The 18,225-nt window shown below is 45.7% G+C and overlaps 2 protein-coding genes across 2 annotated transcripts; both read left to right on the top strand.

Moving 5' to 3' along the window:
- Window positions 1-405: 405 nt before the first annotated feature.
- On the top strand, window positions 406-1,742 carry LOC309714317 (uncharacterized protein). Its single transcript, XM_082546648.1, has 4 exons — window positions 406-570; window positions 966-1,107; window positions 1,254-1,326; window positions 1,507-1,742. Exons 1-4 carry the CDS (start codon window positions 492-494, stop codon window positions 1,546-1,548), a joined length of 336 nt encoding a protein of 111 aa, XP_082402774.1. The 5' UTR covers window positions 406-491; the 3' UTR covers window positions 1,549-1,742.
- Window positions 1,743-9,847: 8,105 nt separating this feature from the next.
- Window positions 9,848-11,932, top strand: ccl34b.8 (chemokine (C-C motif) ligand 34b, duplicate 8). The gene is made up of 4 exons (XM_082547576.1): window positions 9,848-10,182; window positions 10,440-10,563; window positions 10,688-10,766; window positions 11,746-11,932. The coding sequence occupies exons 1-4, from the start codon at window positions 10,104-10,106 to the stop codon at window positions 11,779-11,781; spliced, it is 318 nt and encodes a 105-aa protein (XP_082403702.1). The 5' UTR covers window positions 9,848-10,103; the 3' UTR covers window positions 11,782-11,932.
- Window positions 11,933-18,225: the final 6,293 nt, after the last annotated feature.

Raw genomic sequence — 18,225 nt, 5'->3', positions numbered from 1 at the left:
TTCCCTTTAGGGTGCAGAACTTTCCTCTACACTAATTTCAGTAAATAAATCAATCTTTTAATTCTTACTTTTAGTGCTGCTTATTATTGCAATAATGATGAATCATGCAGACCAGAGCTTGCTTCACAGCAGCTTAATTCGGCTACAACTGCTAATATTGCTGCTACTGCTATAAAATGTCAGTGCTTGTTGGATGACTATTCATATTTGGGTTTATGGTGCATATTATCAGGCTTCAACCCATTACAGAAAATGTTAGCTTGGAACAAACTAAACAACAACCCTCAGCACTGGAGGAAGAAAGCTACCAACCACAGCAGTGTGTGGTTGTCATGTTTCCATTGTGTGTCAATACATCACCAAACAGCCCCTAATTCAGTGACAAGCTTCAGTATATAAGATGACTCACTCTCACACTCTGACCAGTTCATCAACTGGTAACAAACAAACCTCAGATCCAGACTCATATTTGGTGCTTTCAGCGTCTGAACATGTGCTCGAGTCTCTCCACCGGCCGCCCGATTCTTCTGCTCTCCCTGAGTGTGGTGATGCTCATCATCGTATCAGAAGGTAGAGTTTTTGTGTATTTCTGGAGTTTGCTCTGTTGTGACAGTTCAGTATCATCAGCTAAAAGTCTGTTCATCAAAGTGGTTATCTGACCTTAATGCAACTCAACAACTGTCATTAGGAAATGAAACTACTGTAGATTGTAACAGAGCCGGTGTTTGTTGACACATTGCAGCTGACTACATTCGGGAATTTGTTTTAGCTACTTGGAGAAATTTAAAGCACAACTTGAAAATATTCATGATTAATTAAAACCACTTGTTTTATATTATACATAATAATTAGTACAACATTTATGTAGCTTTATAAATCATCTGAGAACACAGTTCATTTTATCCTGTGTAAAGTCTGAAAAGCTCTGAATAATAATGAGTATAATGTGTGATGGTGTGTTGCAGGGGCTGGCCACGTGGAGAGTTCCTGCTATCATGCTGCTGAGCACTCTAAAACTAGGAAAAACAGCCATGTCGCACCTAACTGGACAAAAAACATCATCAGCTGCTTTAAACAAGACCAACAGGGCTGCACACCTGGCTACCTGTAAGCAGAACTTCCTTTGAATGTAAATAAAATGTAGGGCTGTATCCAAATATTAGCATTTTTGCATCTACATACGAGGAGTGAGCCTTTGATTTGCCTTTCTCTCTTCCTCTCTCTATACTTATTCCTTTCTTTTCTTATTCCAGGGTTAAAACAAGAGGAGGAAAGACATTTTTTCTCAAACCAGACACGAAGTGGCTGAAAAAGAAAATAAACGAGGTCAGAAACAAAATATAAATCAAACTGTGGGCACAAAGTCTAGAAAAAACAACATTAACTTTCCAACTGAAGTATTCAGATTATAAATGAATTAAAAGGTTATACAAAGACTCTGGACTTTTCTAATGTTGCTCCTTCGTGTCTTCTTTTCATGTCACCTTCTCTCTTTCCACACCACAGAAAACTCTGCAGTGTCCTCCAGTGATTTCTAAAAGAAGCTGATGTGGGAACAAAGAAAGTTGAAGCAAAGCAGCCACAGAAGCATTTTCCAGTTCAAACCTTTACAGAAACATCTGCTGAGAAACGTTTTATTATTTCTGTAAATTATTTGTAGAGCTTAAAAATCAGATTTTATGGAACTGTTTAGTTAAGTTGTTTGTAAATATGAATGTTTCAAATGACCTTATTCTGTCTTCAAGATGAGATTGATGTCAAATTCTAATAAAAGTATTTAAAATTCTGATTTGTTTCATTAGTCTGTGTGAGATTATTTATTATTTGCTGTCAGGATTTAAAGTGACAACACAACACTAACTGTCATAGTTAATGTGGGGAGGTACCCAGGGGCAATTTTAGACCATTTTGGGGGTGCTTCAGCAACCGCAAAATGAATCAAAGCACCCCCAAAGATTTCTTACTTTTTTGACAATATTTGCTGTTTGTGTGACACACTACTAAAAATATAAAAAGCATACAGTACTTGGTTGAGATGGAACATTTTAACAACAAAATTATAGATAACCCTCCCCCCCGCAAAGTGGTTTGTTCCAGCTCACCTCTCCCCTACTCTGGCTCTAGCGCCTTTCTGCCAGAGCGATGGTGGCTGAGACGCAGCAGAGCGGAGGTGTAAGTGCCTGGCTTAAAACATGTTGGCTGCATTTAACCTTCAGTTACTCTTTATATAGTTAGGTAGGAGTCAGTCCATGTTTCTTTTTAGCTGAAAAACATTACACCCCATGTTTGCTGCCCTACAATCCGTCCTGCTCTGTAGTAAAATCAGCAACATATGACCGTCCTGTTGCTCCCATTGAAATTTATACAGCCTATTTAAAATCTAAAACTTATAATTGTCCGCAGCCTTCTGTTGTTACCACTGTCCTGTTTGAAATGGATACTAACTAGCTAACTTACTGGATGCCCATTAACCTTATAACTCCTGTTGTGTGTGTGCGTGTGTGTGTTTGTGTACAGAGAGACAGCCAGGTTCATAATGGATATAAGGAAGTTTTTTCAAAAAAAGGAGCCACATTCAGGTAAAAGTGTAAAATCAAATGATCCGTCAAACAAGAATAATGTTGGATCAGTGTTTCAATGTTTATCTTTTATTAGATGTTCGTGTGGTTTGGTTATTTGCCTTTTGGTTGAAAGTACACTGAGAGAGGACTTTTTGTTAGTGATCATAATAGTATTTTTTATATCCATCCATCCATCCATCCATCGTCATCCGCTTTGTCCGGGGTCGGGTCGCGGGGGCAGCAGCCTAAGCAAAGAGGCCCAGACCTCCCTCTCCCCAGCCACCTCCTCCAGCTTGTCCGGGGGAATACCAAGGCGTTCCCAGGCCAGCCGAGAGATATAATCTCTCCAGCGTGTCCTGGGTCTGCCCCGGGGCCTCCTCCCGGTGGGACATGCCTGGAACACCTCACCCAGGAGGCGCCCAGGGGGCATCCTTGTCAGATGCCCGAACCACCTCAGCTGGCTCCTTTCGATGTGGAGCAGCAGCTGCTCTACTCTGAGCCCCTCCCGGATGGCCGAACTTCTCACCCTATCTCTAAGGGAGAGGCCAGCCACCCTTCGGAGGAAGCTCATTTCTGCCGCTTGTATCCGCGATCTCGTTCTTTCGGTCACTACCCACAGCTCGTGGCCATAGGTGAGGGTAGGGACGTAGATCGACCGGTAAATTGAGAGCTTCGCTTTTACACTCAGCTCCCTCTTCACCACGACGGACCGGTGCAACGTCCACATTACTGCAGCTGCAGCCCCAATCCGTCTGTCGATCTCCGGCTCCCTTCTCCCATCACTCGCGAACAAGACCCCGAGATACTTGAACTCCTCCACTTGGGGCAGGAACTCATCCCCGACCCGGAGTGGGCACTCCACCCTTTTCCGGCTGAGAACCATGGCCTCAGATTTGGAGGTGCTGATCCTCATTCCCGCTGCTTCACACTCGGCTGCGAACCGTTCCAATGCGAGCTGGAGGCCTTCACCCGATGAAGCCAACAGAACCACATCATCTGCAAAAATCAGAGATGAGATTCTGAGGCCACCAAAGCGAAAGCCCTCCGCCACTTGGCTGCGCCTAGAAATCCTGTCCATAAAAATTATGAACAGAACCGGAGACAAAGGGCAGCCCTGGCGAAGCCCATCACCCACCGGGAACGAGTCCGACTTATTGCGAGCAATGCGAACCAAGCTCTTGCAACGGTTGTATAGGGATTGAATGGCCCGTAGCAATGGGCCAGACACCCCATACTCCCGCAACACCTCCCACAGGACACCCCGAGGGACACGGTCGAATGCCTTCTCCAAGTCCACAAAACACATGTAGACTGGTTGGGCAAACTCCCATGCACCCTCAAGTATCCTGGAGAGGATAAAGAGCTGATCCAGTGTTCCGCGACCAGGACGAAAACCGCATTGTTCCTCCTGTATCCGAGGTTCGACTAACGGACGAACTCTCCTTTCCAGCACCCTGGCATAGACTTTCCCAGGGAGGCTGAGGAGTGTGATCCCCCTGTAGTTGGAACACACCCTCCGGTCCCCTTTCTTAAAGATGGGGACCACCACCCCGGTCTGCCAGTCCACAGGTACTGCCCCTGATCTCCACGCAACATTGCAGAGGCGTGTCAACCAGGACAGCCCTACAACGTCCAGAGCCTTCAGGAACTCGGGGCGGACCTCATCAACACCAGGGGCTCTGCCACCAAGGAGTTGTTTAACTGCCTCAGTGACCTCGCCCCCGGAAATTGGCGGGTCATTCCCCTCATCCCCAGACTCTGCTTCCTCCTCGGAAGACGTGTCAGTGGGATTAAGGAGGTCCTCGAAGTATTCCTCCCACACCCGAGTTTTTGCTTCAGCCACTGCCCGAGCCGCATTCCGCTTGGCCTGTCGATACCTGTCGGCTGCCTCCGGAGTCCCACAGGCTAACCAAGCCCGATAGGACTCCTTCTTCAGCCTGATGGCTCCCTTCACCTCTGGTGTCCACCATTTGGTTCGGGGATTACCACCACGGCAGGCACCCACCACCTTGCGGCCGCAGCTCAATGCAGCAGCTTCGGCAATGGAGACGCTGAACATGGTCCATTCGGACTCAATGTCCCCAGTCTCCCTCGGAATGCTGTTGAAGCTCTGCCGGAGGTGTGCGTTGAAGATCTCGCGGACTGGGGCCTCTGCTAGATGTTCCCAGCACACCCTCACTACGCGTTTAGGTGCACCAGGTCTGTCCAGCGTCCTCCCCCGCCACCTGATCCAACTCACCACCAGGTGGTGATCAGTTGACAGCTCAGCCCCTCTCTTTACCCGAGTGTCCAGGACATATGGTCGCAGGTCTGCTGATACGATTACAAAATCGATCATCGACCTACGGCCTAGAGCGTCCTGGTGCCACGTGCACTTATGGACACTCTTATGTTCGAACAAGGTGTTCGTTATGGCCAAACTGTGGTTAGCACAGAAGTCCAATAACAGAGCACCGCTCGGGTTCAGATCAGGGAGGCCGTTCCTCCCAATCACGCCCCTCCAGGTCTCGCTGTCGTTACCCACGTGAGCATTGAAGTCTCCCAGCAGGACAACAGAGTCTCCAGGTGGAGCACCCTCCAGCACCCCCCCAAGGGACTCTAAGAAGGCTGGGTACTCTGAGCTGCCACTCGGCGCATAAGCGCAGATGACAGTCAGGACCCGTTCCCCGACCCTAAGGCGCAGGGAACAAACCCTCTCGTCCACCGGGAAAAACCCCAACGTACCGGCAGCAAGCCGAGGGGATATTAAGATACCCACCCCAGCCCGCCGCCTCTCACCAGGGGCAACTCCAGACTGAGACAGAGTCCAGCCCCTCTCCAGGAGACTGGTTCCAGAGCCCAAGCCATGTGTAGAGGTGAGCCCGACTATATCTAGCCGGTACCTCTCAACCTCACGCACTAACTCAGGCTCCTTCCCCACCAGAGAGGTGACATTCCATGTCCCTATTGCCAGTCTTGGCAGCCGGGGGTCAGTCCGCCAGGGCCTCCGCTCCTGGCCGCCACCCGACACACAATGCACCCGACCCCTATGGCGCCTCCTGCGGGTGGTGGGCCTGCGGGAGGATGGGCCCATGTCTCCTCTTCGGGCTGTGCCCGGCCGGGCCCCATGGACTAAGGCCCGGCCACCAGACGCTCGCCCTTGGGCACCCTCCCCGGGCCTGGCTCCAGGGCAGGGCCCCGGTAACCCTATCCCGAGCAGGGTAAACTGTTCCCTCGGTGTCCTTTTCATAAGGGTCTTATGAATCGCTCTTTGTCTGGTCCCTCACCCAGGGCCAATTTGCCATGGGAGACCCTACCAGGGGGCAAAAGCCCCCAGACAACATAGCCCCTGGGATCCCTGGGACACACAAACCCCTCCACCACGATAAGGTAGCGATTCAAGGAGGGGAGTATTTTTTATATATTAATTTAATTTTAATTAAATTTTTTATATATTAATTTAATTTTTCATCTAATTGAATACAATCTATTTGTGTATGATTGTCAGTCCAAAGAGGGAGAGAGGAAAGAGGGGAACGTGAGGAGAAAGTACAAGGTCAGCAAGAACCAGATAAGGAAACAGACAGGGAACAGTGACAGGCACAACAGAAACTGTTAAACTGACAAAGAGAAAAAACCTGATTTTACTCACACAATCTGGAAGTTGTGTTCTCCCTATATTAAAGCTGCTGTACAGAATCTGCAAAACAAACTGGGTTGAAACATTTTTGACCCTCTTTAACAACATTCCAACATAACATTATCATTGATCGGGCAGACTAAAATTAATTATATATTTTTATGTGTTTCAGCCACAACTCTACTAAAACCTCAGCCAGTAATAGGTAGGCCAGCTTTTGGACCGTCCAGTTGTCTGTATGACTGCTGCAGTACGTACATCACATTTGCACATTATCAGAAAGAGCCAAACAGCCCTGGTGGAGTGAGAAGCTGCAAAGAGAAGCAGATGCTCTGTTTATATTCTACAAATGTTTTAAGCTTGTTTCAAAGATTCTGTACTGCAGCTTTAAATGTTTTCCAAAAGCACACATACACTTATCAGTGTTTCTCAAACTTTTTACAGTGTGGACCACCTGAGAAAATGTCAAGCTCTCCTAAGGACCACTATGAAAGCATGAAACTCATAAATCTTACAACACAAAATTAGTATCTGCAATAAAGATTTTTTCTTCCATTGTATACATTCTACCACAGGCAAATTTGCCTCCATTTTTATATTCTCTCTTTTTTTTTAAATATTTTGTAATAATTTATTTGTAATAATTTATTCTGTTTTGGGAGTGTTTTTTTTATGTATCTGTATTATATTATACATACGCATTAAAAGTGAATCTCTGTCCAAAAAATGCACTCAGTTTACTTTTTTACTCACTATGAGCATCACTTATTATTCCCCCCCCCCTCAGTAATTAAGGTTAGGAAATTTTTTTTTTTATTCCAATCCATTCTTCTTTAGCAGCATTTAAATAACCTTTATCTGATTTGATGGTTTTGTTACAGACTTTTCAAAAAATCTTGATGATTTTAAGAATCTTATGGCTTAATAAAGAAATTTGCAGACTTGCACAGAGATGGTAAAATTACGATGACTGATAAAGGAGACTAAGACAACAGACGATGAGGACAGGGAGGATGCAGGGACCGAAAGAGACAGGGAAGAAGTCTCATTGTGACGAGTAAAGTGTATCTCAGCTGGCCGGGCAGCTCTCTGGGTGCTCAGCCCCCCCAAAGCTCTGATCCTAGAATCGCCCCTGGAGGTACCCAAACACAGACATCAGAGGCCTGTACAAAGCAGGATGATTCAGGCTTATTTAGTTAACCCTGCGTTCTCTGTGCAACCAAAGTGCTTCACTGTTTATCAGCGTACATCACCATGGTAACTTATGCTCCTCTCCTTGCACCTTTGCCCCTCCCACTACAGTTGCCAGCAGAGGAGATGTAACAGACTGGGACATCCTCACTTTGGAAACTTGTCTTAACGTGATGCCAGTTAAAAGTAACCTTTTCTGAATCATACCCACTGAATGAAACCAGTTATACTTCAAGAGGGCCTCACTTTCCCACTTTCTCAGTCTATTAAAGGTATGTTAGGAACTGTGACATCTTTCAACATGGAGCACTGTTGCTAATACCCTTTCTTGGTCTGTGATTTCATGTTGCTGTAGTGTTCTGTGTTTATGATTTGCTACATTCTGAGTTTTCCTATTCATGCGAATGCATCCCATAATCTCCAAAGTTGCCAGAAACACCTTACCAAGGAGGTGTCTTAGTCAGCTGCTCAAACAACCTCAGTTCTTTCTGTTAGATGTGGGCACTATCAGTTTTGCTGTGAACACCTCCTGAATGATCTGAGGATGAGTCCAGACACCTATTAGACAAAGCTCGTTTCTTCTGCTTTAAACTATGATCTACTCTTTCTAGTCCTCCTTGTCCTCCAGGTGCTGATCTCTACCATCCCTCTCTATAAAGTGTCTGTGTGTGATTAACTCAGCTAGCCTTCTCAAAAGTGCTGTCCATTCACATTTAAGCTGGCATACCCTCATCATCCTCACCTGCAGCATTGCAGCATGCACTGCTGTAGTATTGTTCTGGCTTTTTAACTTGTGTTTCCTGCATTTACCTATAGTTTGCCCTAGCATGTTTCTTCGTAATAGATTTGAGTTTTAGAGAGTTTTAGTTTTCGGGAGTTTTACATTTGCAACACATTCCAAGAGGATTTGGACTTTATAAAGGAGCTTTGGATGAGCTTATCTTGGAGAACTGGGAAAAGTATGCAGTTGAATAAATGAACCATCTGTCTGTGAGTCCTTGCATCAGGAAACACTGAATCTGTCTCCTGAGGGACAATCCTTTAGGTTCACTTTGCATTATCTCAGTTTCATTAGTTACAATAAGACTTATTGACATTTAACCATTTTAGTTTGTCAGTTCTAAATCTCTTGGAAACCCCCGAATAACAGATCTCACACTCAATCACTACCCACAACATGTGGCCAAACGTGAGGGTAGGAACATAAATCAGCCAGTAAATTAATAGCTTTGCTGTCAGACTCTGCTCTGTTACCCACAAACAGAGTAGCACACACAGTCTAACTCAGCACTTCCTTCTTGCTTGCTCTCTCTTCTCTTGCAGAGTCTGATTTGTGATGTTATACACTTTAAGGCTGAAACTGATTTTTAGAAGCTGTGACACACTGACCTCTCACATGAAGTCAGGAAGACTGCTCTCAGACCAACCTCTGCTAGTTGTACACATAGTTGTACACATTAGTGGTTCCGATCAAACAGATGATGTGAGTTAATCTTTATTTTTTCAAATCTTGATTTTGTCCCAGGTGAATGTCTTGTCCCGTACTTCAGCTAGAATAGAAAAAAAGACACAAAGCTGGAGTTATTCTGTGTCTTTGCTGCACAGCTGCCTCTTCTTCTCTCATCCTCTCCCTGTGCCCTGTGTTCCTCTGTCAGTTGTCATGTTGTGACCTCAGCAATTTTTAGACAAGAGAGAAGATTAATTTTATTTCGATGTGGAGCAGATGGAGTGAGTTCCTCCTGAATGATCTCTGAGTCTGAGTCCAGAAACCCTTTTCAGCTGCTTGAATCCATGAATCATTGATCTTACTCCTTCAGTCAATACTCAATACTATGGCCCCAACTTGTGGCCATAGGTTAGGGTAGGGACATAGAACTCTGCTCTCTCATTTGGATCAATTGGATCCCAACTACACTTCACTTTCCTCTCTCCCGATCTAGCTCTTTTTCTGGTGTAGTGTGCACTCTGGTAAATGATTTTAAATTTTTAAGGCTTTAATTGGATAGAAGGCATGACACTCTGTGCTCTTACATGCTTTATAGATTTTTAAAATTAATTTTAAACAGCAGTTTTCATGGCAGCTCTGTGCAGTTGGTGTTGTCTTACGGACAGAAAACTGGCGGCCTGATTTACTCTGTAAATGTATACTTTTAAATGAGCTCTGTCTGTAGTCAAAAAGTTACAAAAATGTCCACTGAACATGTAACTTTAACTGTAGGGTGGTGTACTGAAAGGAAAAAACCTAAAAAAGGATAGACAATAAGAAAATCCCTTTCATTGGAGGCTTTGCTACAACCACACAGTCAAGCTTTGGATTCTGCTGTTCAAAGCTAAAAATGTGGATCTGAAAAACCCTTCGATGATAACTCCTATTTGGTGAAGAAATAGGTCAAAGTTCAAGGTCCGGCATGAGTACATGCATGGATTGCACATCAGCCACAATTTATCAATCTAGCTATGAGCGTGATGACGAGTAAGAGGTGATGATGGCAGCATGTGGCCAGTTTGAAGAAAGGAGAAGAAAACAACAAACGTGAACATATAAAGACATGAAGAACACACAGTGGGAGTGTTTGTTGCTGTACATCATTTCCTCAGAATAGCCTGCTCAATTTCCACATTTCCTCTTTTTGTGACAAACTACAGTATATAAGACCACACAAGCGTCAGCCTAACAAACTTGCTTAGAGCACTGATCCAGAGTCAGATTTGGCGCCTTTCAGCTCGTGAAGATGTGTCCGACTCTCTCCATCAGCCGCTGGATTTTCCTGCTCTGTCTGCCTGTCGTGATGCTCGTCTCTGTGCAGAAAGGTACAGCTCTTCTTTTAATGGTGTTTGCAGTGTTTTCGCTATATAGAAGGAAACACTATCTTTATTGTATCTCAAACTTTAATGCAACCAGAGAGATGTTTAATATTGTTTTGAAAATGATCAATGTCTTTCAGGAACATTTAATAATCATGAATAATAGCAGTATTCCTAATATTTGTTGAGTTCATTTCATACTTACAATAACACTCGTGTCATGTCATGCTGATTAAGCTCATTGTTGTTCTCTTTTCATGCAGCCCATTCCTCAGCTCAGAGTTTGGATTTGCCGTGCTGCCACAAGGTCATCACCCAGGAAGTAAAGACAATCCAAAGTTGCTTTGAACAAAAACCACGCTATCGCTGCAGGCAACACGCCTTCCTGTGAGCAAGCCTAGATTTAAACACAACTCAGAAATTTTCCATGTTAATAACGAGTACATTATACATGTTGCACTGAGACACTGATGTAACAACTTGTTTCAATTGTTTGTGTTTCTGCTTTTAGCATCATCAACAAGCGGCATAAAAATAAGATATGGTGCATTGATCCAAATTCTGAGTGGCTCAAAGACAAAATAGAGAAGGTGAGTCAAAGGTGACATCGCTCAAAGTGACTCTTCTGCAAACAAGATTACTGGATTGAGTTCCACTAAAGGAAACGCCCGACTAAACTAAGTTGCCAAACGTCCATCTTCCATCATAGTCAGCACGATACGTTGACTACAGTGAATTTATCACTGGAAAATCCCCTCCCGTCTAGTTTAGTCGCTGCGTCTTTCAGCTGCCTCAAATCTCTCATCTCGCGGTTGAATGAACTCCAGCTCCATCATCTCAAACTGTGCCTGGTGACAGCAGACGTTCTTTTCTGGAAATCCACTGGGAGCTACTGGTTTGGGCCGCTCTAACCAGGACCTGCAGGAGAGCTGGTGTCACTATGCACACGAGGTTGGCGACTGTCACCAACTGTATCCCAGCATGGTGGAGGTGGAGTTCAACTATGGAATTAGGAACTAACTAACAAGGCAGCTGATTACTGCTGTTACGTCTTGTCACAAAATGTTTACAACATTATTGGTTAATTTATAAGAGGATTTTTTATATTAAAGTACATATTTTCAATTTAAAGCTTTTATTACCCACTTGACTGTGGGTCAGTAAAAGCACTCCACTTATGTAAAAGAGTACGTAGTGACTGTTGTGCTGAGCAATCATCGGGTGTCATTAGCTGCAGCCATTTCATAATAAATCTGCACACCCACACTTTCCAACACACTGTTTCTTTCTCTAAGAAAAATTAGCTATTTTTAGATTTGGCCACAACTGCTGTGGCTCATCCAGTGAAGTCAGTGTTTTATAAAGAGATATGGGATGAAAGGAAACCTCCTCTAAAAATGTAGGAGGGGGAAGCCACTGATTAGCCTCTGCTGGTGTGAAACTGATGGATGATAATGTCAGACTCCCACTGTGAAGTAACATAGAAAGACAAAACTATAGATCAGCCTAACAGACAGTAATAATAAAATATTTCTAACTGTAAATATTTCTCTGTTTTCTTCTCCACAGGGAGAACTGAAATGTCCTCCGGTGATAAGTGTATGAAGCAACAATGAGACCACAAAACATCAGAGCAAAGAAGCTGATGACAACATTTTGTACTTATTTAATTGTAATTCTTTTTGCAGATGTATTTATTTATTTATTATGTAAGTTATTATTTTAGCCTTTAAGCCATCAACATCATTCCTAATTTGTTGTATTTGTTGTAGATGACAGTAATAAAAGTTGTTCTTTGTGACTCTAAATAAATATGGATCATGTTTAAAGTAAAATCTAATGCAGTTTGGTGATTCTTTTCTGGGCGGCAGTGCAGAGAAATTTCTGTTCTGACTCAGTGTCACATTTCTTTCAAATTGTTAACATGTAAAATATAACAGGTAGAAATCAGTTCATAACAGAGCTGAGGCAAAACCATTATTTTTATTAATCCTTACAAATAATATTAACGAAAAGCTGATAATGAAAGAAAACTTTCACGTAAGAGGAAACTGAGGAAAAGTGTTGCTTTGGATCATGTACATTATGTGCATTTATGAGGACACTGGGCCATGAAACCTGTATCTGTATCGGGTGACCTGATGTCCCTTTTTAAGCGCAGCTGCACAACATTTTATGTCCCCCTGTCCCACATTTTGACCGACTCTGCAGGACATGCACTTTCATAAGGTCTGGCTTTAGTCAGTGCAACTGAATGGAAACATTTCTTATACTTAAATGAAGTTTAGTCTGTCTAATTCTATACCCACGGAGACTCAGGGAAAGTCACGAAAGTTACACGCTGTGCAGATTTTGGTAAATATGATGGAAATGAACACAAAGAAAATGATGCAGCAATATAATCTGAGAAACTGAGGGAAAATATGATGTGATGTGACATTATTTGGTTTTTTTTTTTTTTTTTTTCACCTTTTATTGTTCATTTTATTTTCACTTACTGAATACGGGACAGACTTGACTGGGGGAAAGAAGGGGAGAAAGAAAGAGGGAAAGAGAAACAGCTGAGAAGAGGGACGGGGGAGAAGGGCAAAAGACAAAAACCAACAGAACGGGCAGAGAAAAAAAAATGCATATATCAATCACCTGGATCACCTGCTGAGAAAGAAAAAAGAAAGCAAGCAGAAGAGAACAAGAGTAATAGAATAAACAACATCACAATGATATATGGGAATATGACAGTAAATACTAAATGTTAAACATTATTGTGCAGCACATAAGATCAACAGAACACAGTGTGGTTTGAGGTAGGAGCCAAAAAGGGTGTAGTTTGTGGGTGTGATCACCCGTGTGTACACCTGTGAGCATGGACGCGCTTGTTTTTTGTTTTTTTAAAAGGTTCCTTCATGTAATAATCTGCTAGAGGGTGTGGGGGGGCCACAGCCCCGTCCTCCAGGGCGTGAAGCAGGTGTGGAGGAGATCAAAACTCCAGACATCCAGAGGCCCCCAGAACACAAGAGACCAAGGAAGACCAACAGAGGGGCAGCTGCGCCACTGTCCCGGAAAGAGCTGAGGAGAGTCCCAGATGAGGGCTCACTCAGCAGCCGCGGAGCAGAAGCCAGGGGGAGTTGCAGTGACGCGCCCGTGAGCTCCGCCGGCAGCCAGCTGCGCCTGAGTGACCGAGCCCCAGGCCGAGAGGCCGGGGGCACCCCACCTCCGAAGGGGCCCGAGCGAGCCCCAGGCTCCAGGCCCCGATAAGCGGCCGCCAAGGAGTGAGCCGGTGTGTACCTGGACGCCCATCCCCAGACACAAAGAACCACCAACACACCGATGTCTGAGGGGGTCCGCCACTGGCAGGGGAAGTGGTGGTAGGGGGAGATAGGCCTCCAAACCTTGGAGGGCCTGAGATGTCCCCAGAGAGGTGGCGCCTGACAACCAACCTGACATATAGACACAGACATACAGGCACACACAGATACAAACATCCATTCCCACCCTCATGCTCTCATATGCACTTACTCCACACTCAACCAACGTGGAGACAGACATAAAGAGACGTTGTACACACGATCACACTCCCCAAGCGTACTCTACAAACCGGGTCTAGGTGCCCCCGCCCCTGGAGGGGGGAACTGCACCCAGACCCAGGTGGTGTTTCCCTTTTCCCTGCGGTGGGGGGAGGCAGACCGCCCCGACTCCGCAGCAGCAGGAAGGCTCCACACTCCAGACCGCAGTCGGACGGCCAACTCCTCCTCCTAGCCCCCCCGCTCCAGCAGGTCGCAGAGAACGGGGGTGAGAGAAGACTCCGAACCTCCCTCCACCCGCTCATTGTAATGTTGATGCATGTGTGTTCTAAGGTGCATTTAAAACCCAGGAGGGCTTGGAGCTACCTGCCAGAGAGCAGCAGGTAAGCGCATGGTCCCTCCTGCTAGCCCTCAATGTCTACGTGTATTTAAAATTGAGAGGTGGGCAACGATGCCAGGGGTGGGGTGTACACCCTGATGGTACTTTGGACTCCGTGTATCGTGCCCACCCCCAAGATCCTATATGTATGTGTAATGAGAGTGTGAGTAATGTGAATGTCTAAGTTGTGGGATGAAATTGAGGCAGAGGCAGCCAGAAGGGGACAGAGGGGGGGGTAGCCTCCTCTGCACCCTGGTGACATACCCCTACTCCAAGGCCCTGCATGTGTGGGTGGTTGTGGTGGAGCGGGAAGAGGGAGGCAGCTGGAGATGGGGAGGGAAGGAAGGAAGGGAGGGGCAAGTGACCCCTCCCTGGGGCCAGCTCCCCCGCTGACCCCAGTAGGCACCCCCATACTCCGCGACCCGCCAGGGAAAGGGGGCCCAGGTCCATCCAGACCGGGCCCAGTGCAGCAGCGCCGCCCGGCCCCACAGAGCCCGGGACAGTCCACCCAACCCCACCACAGAGAAAACTGCACCCACCCCACCATCCACTCATCTTCCAGACTACATAAGACAATAAACACCCAGGCTGAGATCTTCCTCCACCTCTCCTGTATCTCCCCCTCCTGCAGAGGCAGCTCCTGAGGAGAGGAAAGCTCCTGCAAGATGTGACAATCTCCCCCACCAGTTGAAGAGCCCCCCAGGTGGCTCGACGCACCGGCGGCACCCTGCTCCAGGGCTGGGCCCCCATGCACCCACCCGCCCACAACCCCGGCAACACACCAACCAGGACCCGGGCCCCCGAGGCCCGGCCCGGGCCCCAGCCCAGAGACGGAGCGCCCCCAGAACCTCACGCCCATCCCGGACCCACCCAGGGGCAGCCAGGCTACCAGGTCAGTAACCCACGTCCGTCAACACAGACCCTCCCCTAGCCCCGCTGCACGCAGCCGCGAGGAAACAGTCACCGGAGAGCCAACAGAGCCCCTAACCGGACATGACCGCTACCCCGGGTTGAGCCCCCCAAGGAAGATGCCTCCGGGGAACCCCCCGACGCCCTAAGCCTGTCCCTACCCCCACACCAATCACAACAGTGAAGGCGGGACCAAACTATGACCCCCCACCCCCACTAGGTGATGGAGCTGATCAAAGGAGCCCAGAGCAATTGATCTGATGTGGTGGCAGAGGCTGTATCAAGACTAATGTAATCTAATAGATAATTTCTATATTGGTTAGAATTAAGATTATTTTTATTTTTCCAGTTCATGAGGACTGTTTTCTTGGCTATGCATAGGGCAGTGAAAACCATATGGGCGATATTCTTTTCTGAAGTGACATTATCTAAGCTGCCCAACAAACACACTAAGGGGGAAGTTGGAATGTTACATTTCAGACACTTCGATAAGTCTTCACATATCTCGCGCCAAAACTTCTGAACTGGTGGACAGAACCAAAGAGCGTGGATATAATTGTCCGGTGAATTGGTTTGGCAGTGTGAGCAGTTGTTGGTAGACGTAAAGCCCATCTTGAACATCCGATGACCTGTATAGTGTACTCTATGTAATATTTTGTATTGAATTAATTGAAGACTGGGATTTCTAATTAGATGAAAGGTTTTTAAGCAAATCTGAGACCAGAAGTTTAGGTCTAAGTTAACTGATAAATCCGCTTCCCATTTTGCAATAGGAAGTGATATTGATTCATCTGTTTTAGAAAGCATTCTGTATATTTTGGATAGTAATTTGGGGGTTTTAAGAGTAAGAAATTGAACCACACTTGGTGGTGTTTGTAGTTCAACTTGACCCGGTTTAAATTTCTTTTTTACTATGGATTTAATTTGTTGATATTCTAAAAATCTTTTCTTGTTGATCCCATATTGTGTAACTAGTCCGTCAAATGAAATAAATTCTGTTCCTTCTAGTATATGTTCTAAATATTTGATTCCTTTACCACTCCAATCTGAAAAGTTTATCATATTATTGTTTTGTAATATGTCAGGGTTGTTCCAGATAGGTGTACGTTTGCATGGGATTAATGAAGACGCCGTCAATTTTAGAAACTCCCACCATGCTGTCAGAGAAGAGCTGATGTTGATGCTTTTAAAGCATTCATGTCGTTGGATGTTTGAGCTGATAAATGGTAGGTCTGAGATCTCTAGTTTATTGCAGAGTGCTTGTTCTACATCTAGCCAAGGTTCATCTAAGAGGGTGTGTTTTAGCCATCCTGAGATAAACTGAAGCCTGTTGGCTAAGAAGTAGTGCTGAAAGTTAGGCAGTTCTAGTCCTCCTTTATCCTTGGTCTTTTGTAGTGTTTTTAAGCTTATACGTGGGGGTTTATTTTTCCAAAGGAATTTGGACATACATGAATCTAGAGATCTGAACCAATCTTGTGGCGGTTTAGTTGGGATCATTGAGAATAAATAATTTATTTTTGGTAAGACCATCATTTTTATAGCGGCAACCCTTCCCATGAGTGATATGGGTAGACATTTCCATCTAGCCAGATCATCTTCTACCTTCTTTAAAAGTGGGATATGGTTTAATTTAGTTAGATCTGCAAGCTTGGGAGAAACATTAATACCTAAATATTTTATATTTCCCGATTGCAGTGGTGTAGAAGAGGAATTATGGAAGGAGCAATTAATCGGTAGGACTGTAGATTTTGACCAGTTAATTGAGTAATCTGATATTCTTGCAAAAGAGTTTATCAATTCAATCACCCCAGAGATATTGGTTTGTGAATTTTGGAGAAAGAGTAACACATCATCCGCATAAAGGCTGATTTTATGTTCCACGTTCTTGCATTTTATGCCCTTAATTACTGAATTCTGTCTAATTGCTGCTGCTAGTGGTTCAATAAAAATTGCAAATAGTGAAGGGGAGAGTGGGCATCCCTGCCTGGTGCCCCTCAAGAGACAGAAGCTGGAGGATGTCTGGTCATTTGTTCTAACACAAGCTGTTGGGGAATTATATAATATTTTTAACCAGTTTATGAAAGAGGATCCAAAACCAAATTTGTGTAAAGTTGCAAATAGAAATTTCCAGTTAACTCTGTCAAATGCTTTTTCTGCGTCTAAAGAGAATATTGCTCAACCGATGATGCCATCTCCACTGCACTCCACTCAGCACTCACACACCTGGACAAAAAAGATTCATATGTTCGAATGCTGTTCATAGACTTCAGTTCAGCATTCAACACTATAATCCCCCAACAGCTCACTCAAAAACTGGTCCAGCTGGGGCTCAACACCTCACTGTGCAACTGGCTGTTGGATTTCCTCACCGGAAGACCTCAAGCAGTATGGGTCGGCAGTAATACATCCAGCACCATCATTTTAAACACGGGGGCCCCGCAGGGATGTGTGCTGAGCCCCCTCCTCTTCACTCTGCTGACCCATGACTGCACTCCATCACACAGCTCCAACCTCTTCATCAAGTTTGCGGACGACACAACGGTGGTGGGTCTCATTAGCAACAGGGATGAGACCGACTACAGAAGTGAGGTGAGACGCCTGGCCACGTGGTGTGCTGACAACAATCTCTCTCTGAATGTGGAGAAGACGAAGGAGATTGTTGTGGACTTCAGGAGAATGCACACCCAACATGCTCCTCTGACCATTGACGGAGCGTCTGTGGAGAGAGTGAGCAGCACCAAGTTCTTGGGTGTGCACATCACAGAGGATCTCTCCTGGACGTACAACACCACAGCACTGGCCAAGAAATCACAGCAGCGTCTCTTCTTTCTCCGCAAACTAAGAAGAGCAGGAGCTCCAGCCCCCATCATGCACACTTTCTACAGAGGCACCATCGAGAGCATCCTGTCGAGCTGCATCACTGTGTGGTTTGGAGCCTGCAATGCGTCCTGCCATAGAACCCTCCAACGCATAGTGAGAGCTGCAGAGAGGATCATTGGTGTCTCTCTCCCCTCCCTCCAGGACATTTACAGCACCCGTCTCACTAAAAAAGCCCTTTGCATAGCGGCTGATCCCACGCACCCAATGCAAAGCTTCTTCAAGCTGCTGCCGTCAGGGAGGAGACTGCGGAGTCTCCAGGCCAGGACCAGCAGACTGAAGGACAGCTTCATCCATCAGGCTGTCAGGAAGCTAAACTCCCTCCCGATTCTGCCCCCCTCTCCCCTCTTCTCCACCACGGTC

This window comes from Aulonocara stuartgranti (assembly GCF_965226115.1).
Source record: "Aulonocara stuartgranti genome assembly, chromosome: 9".
Taxonomy (NCBI): Eukaryota; Metazoa; Chordata; class Actinopteri; order Cichliformes; family Cichlidae; genus Aulonocara; species Aulonocara stuartgranti.
Note: the sequence above shows the minus strand (reverse complement) of the source record. Positions and strands in the feature narration are given on the sequence as shown.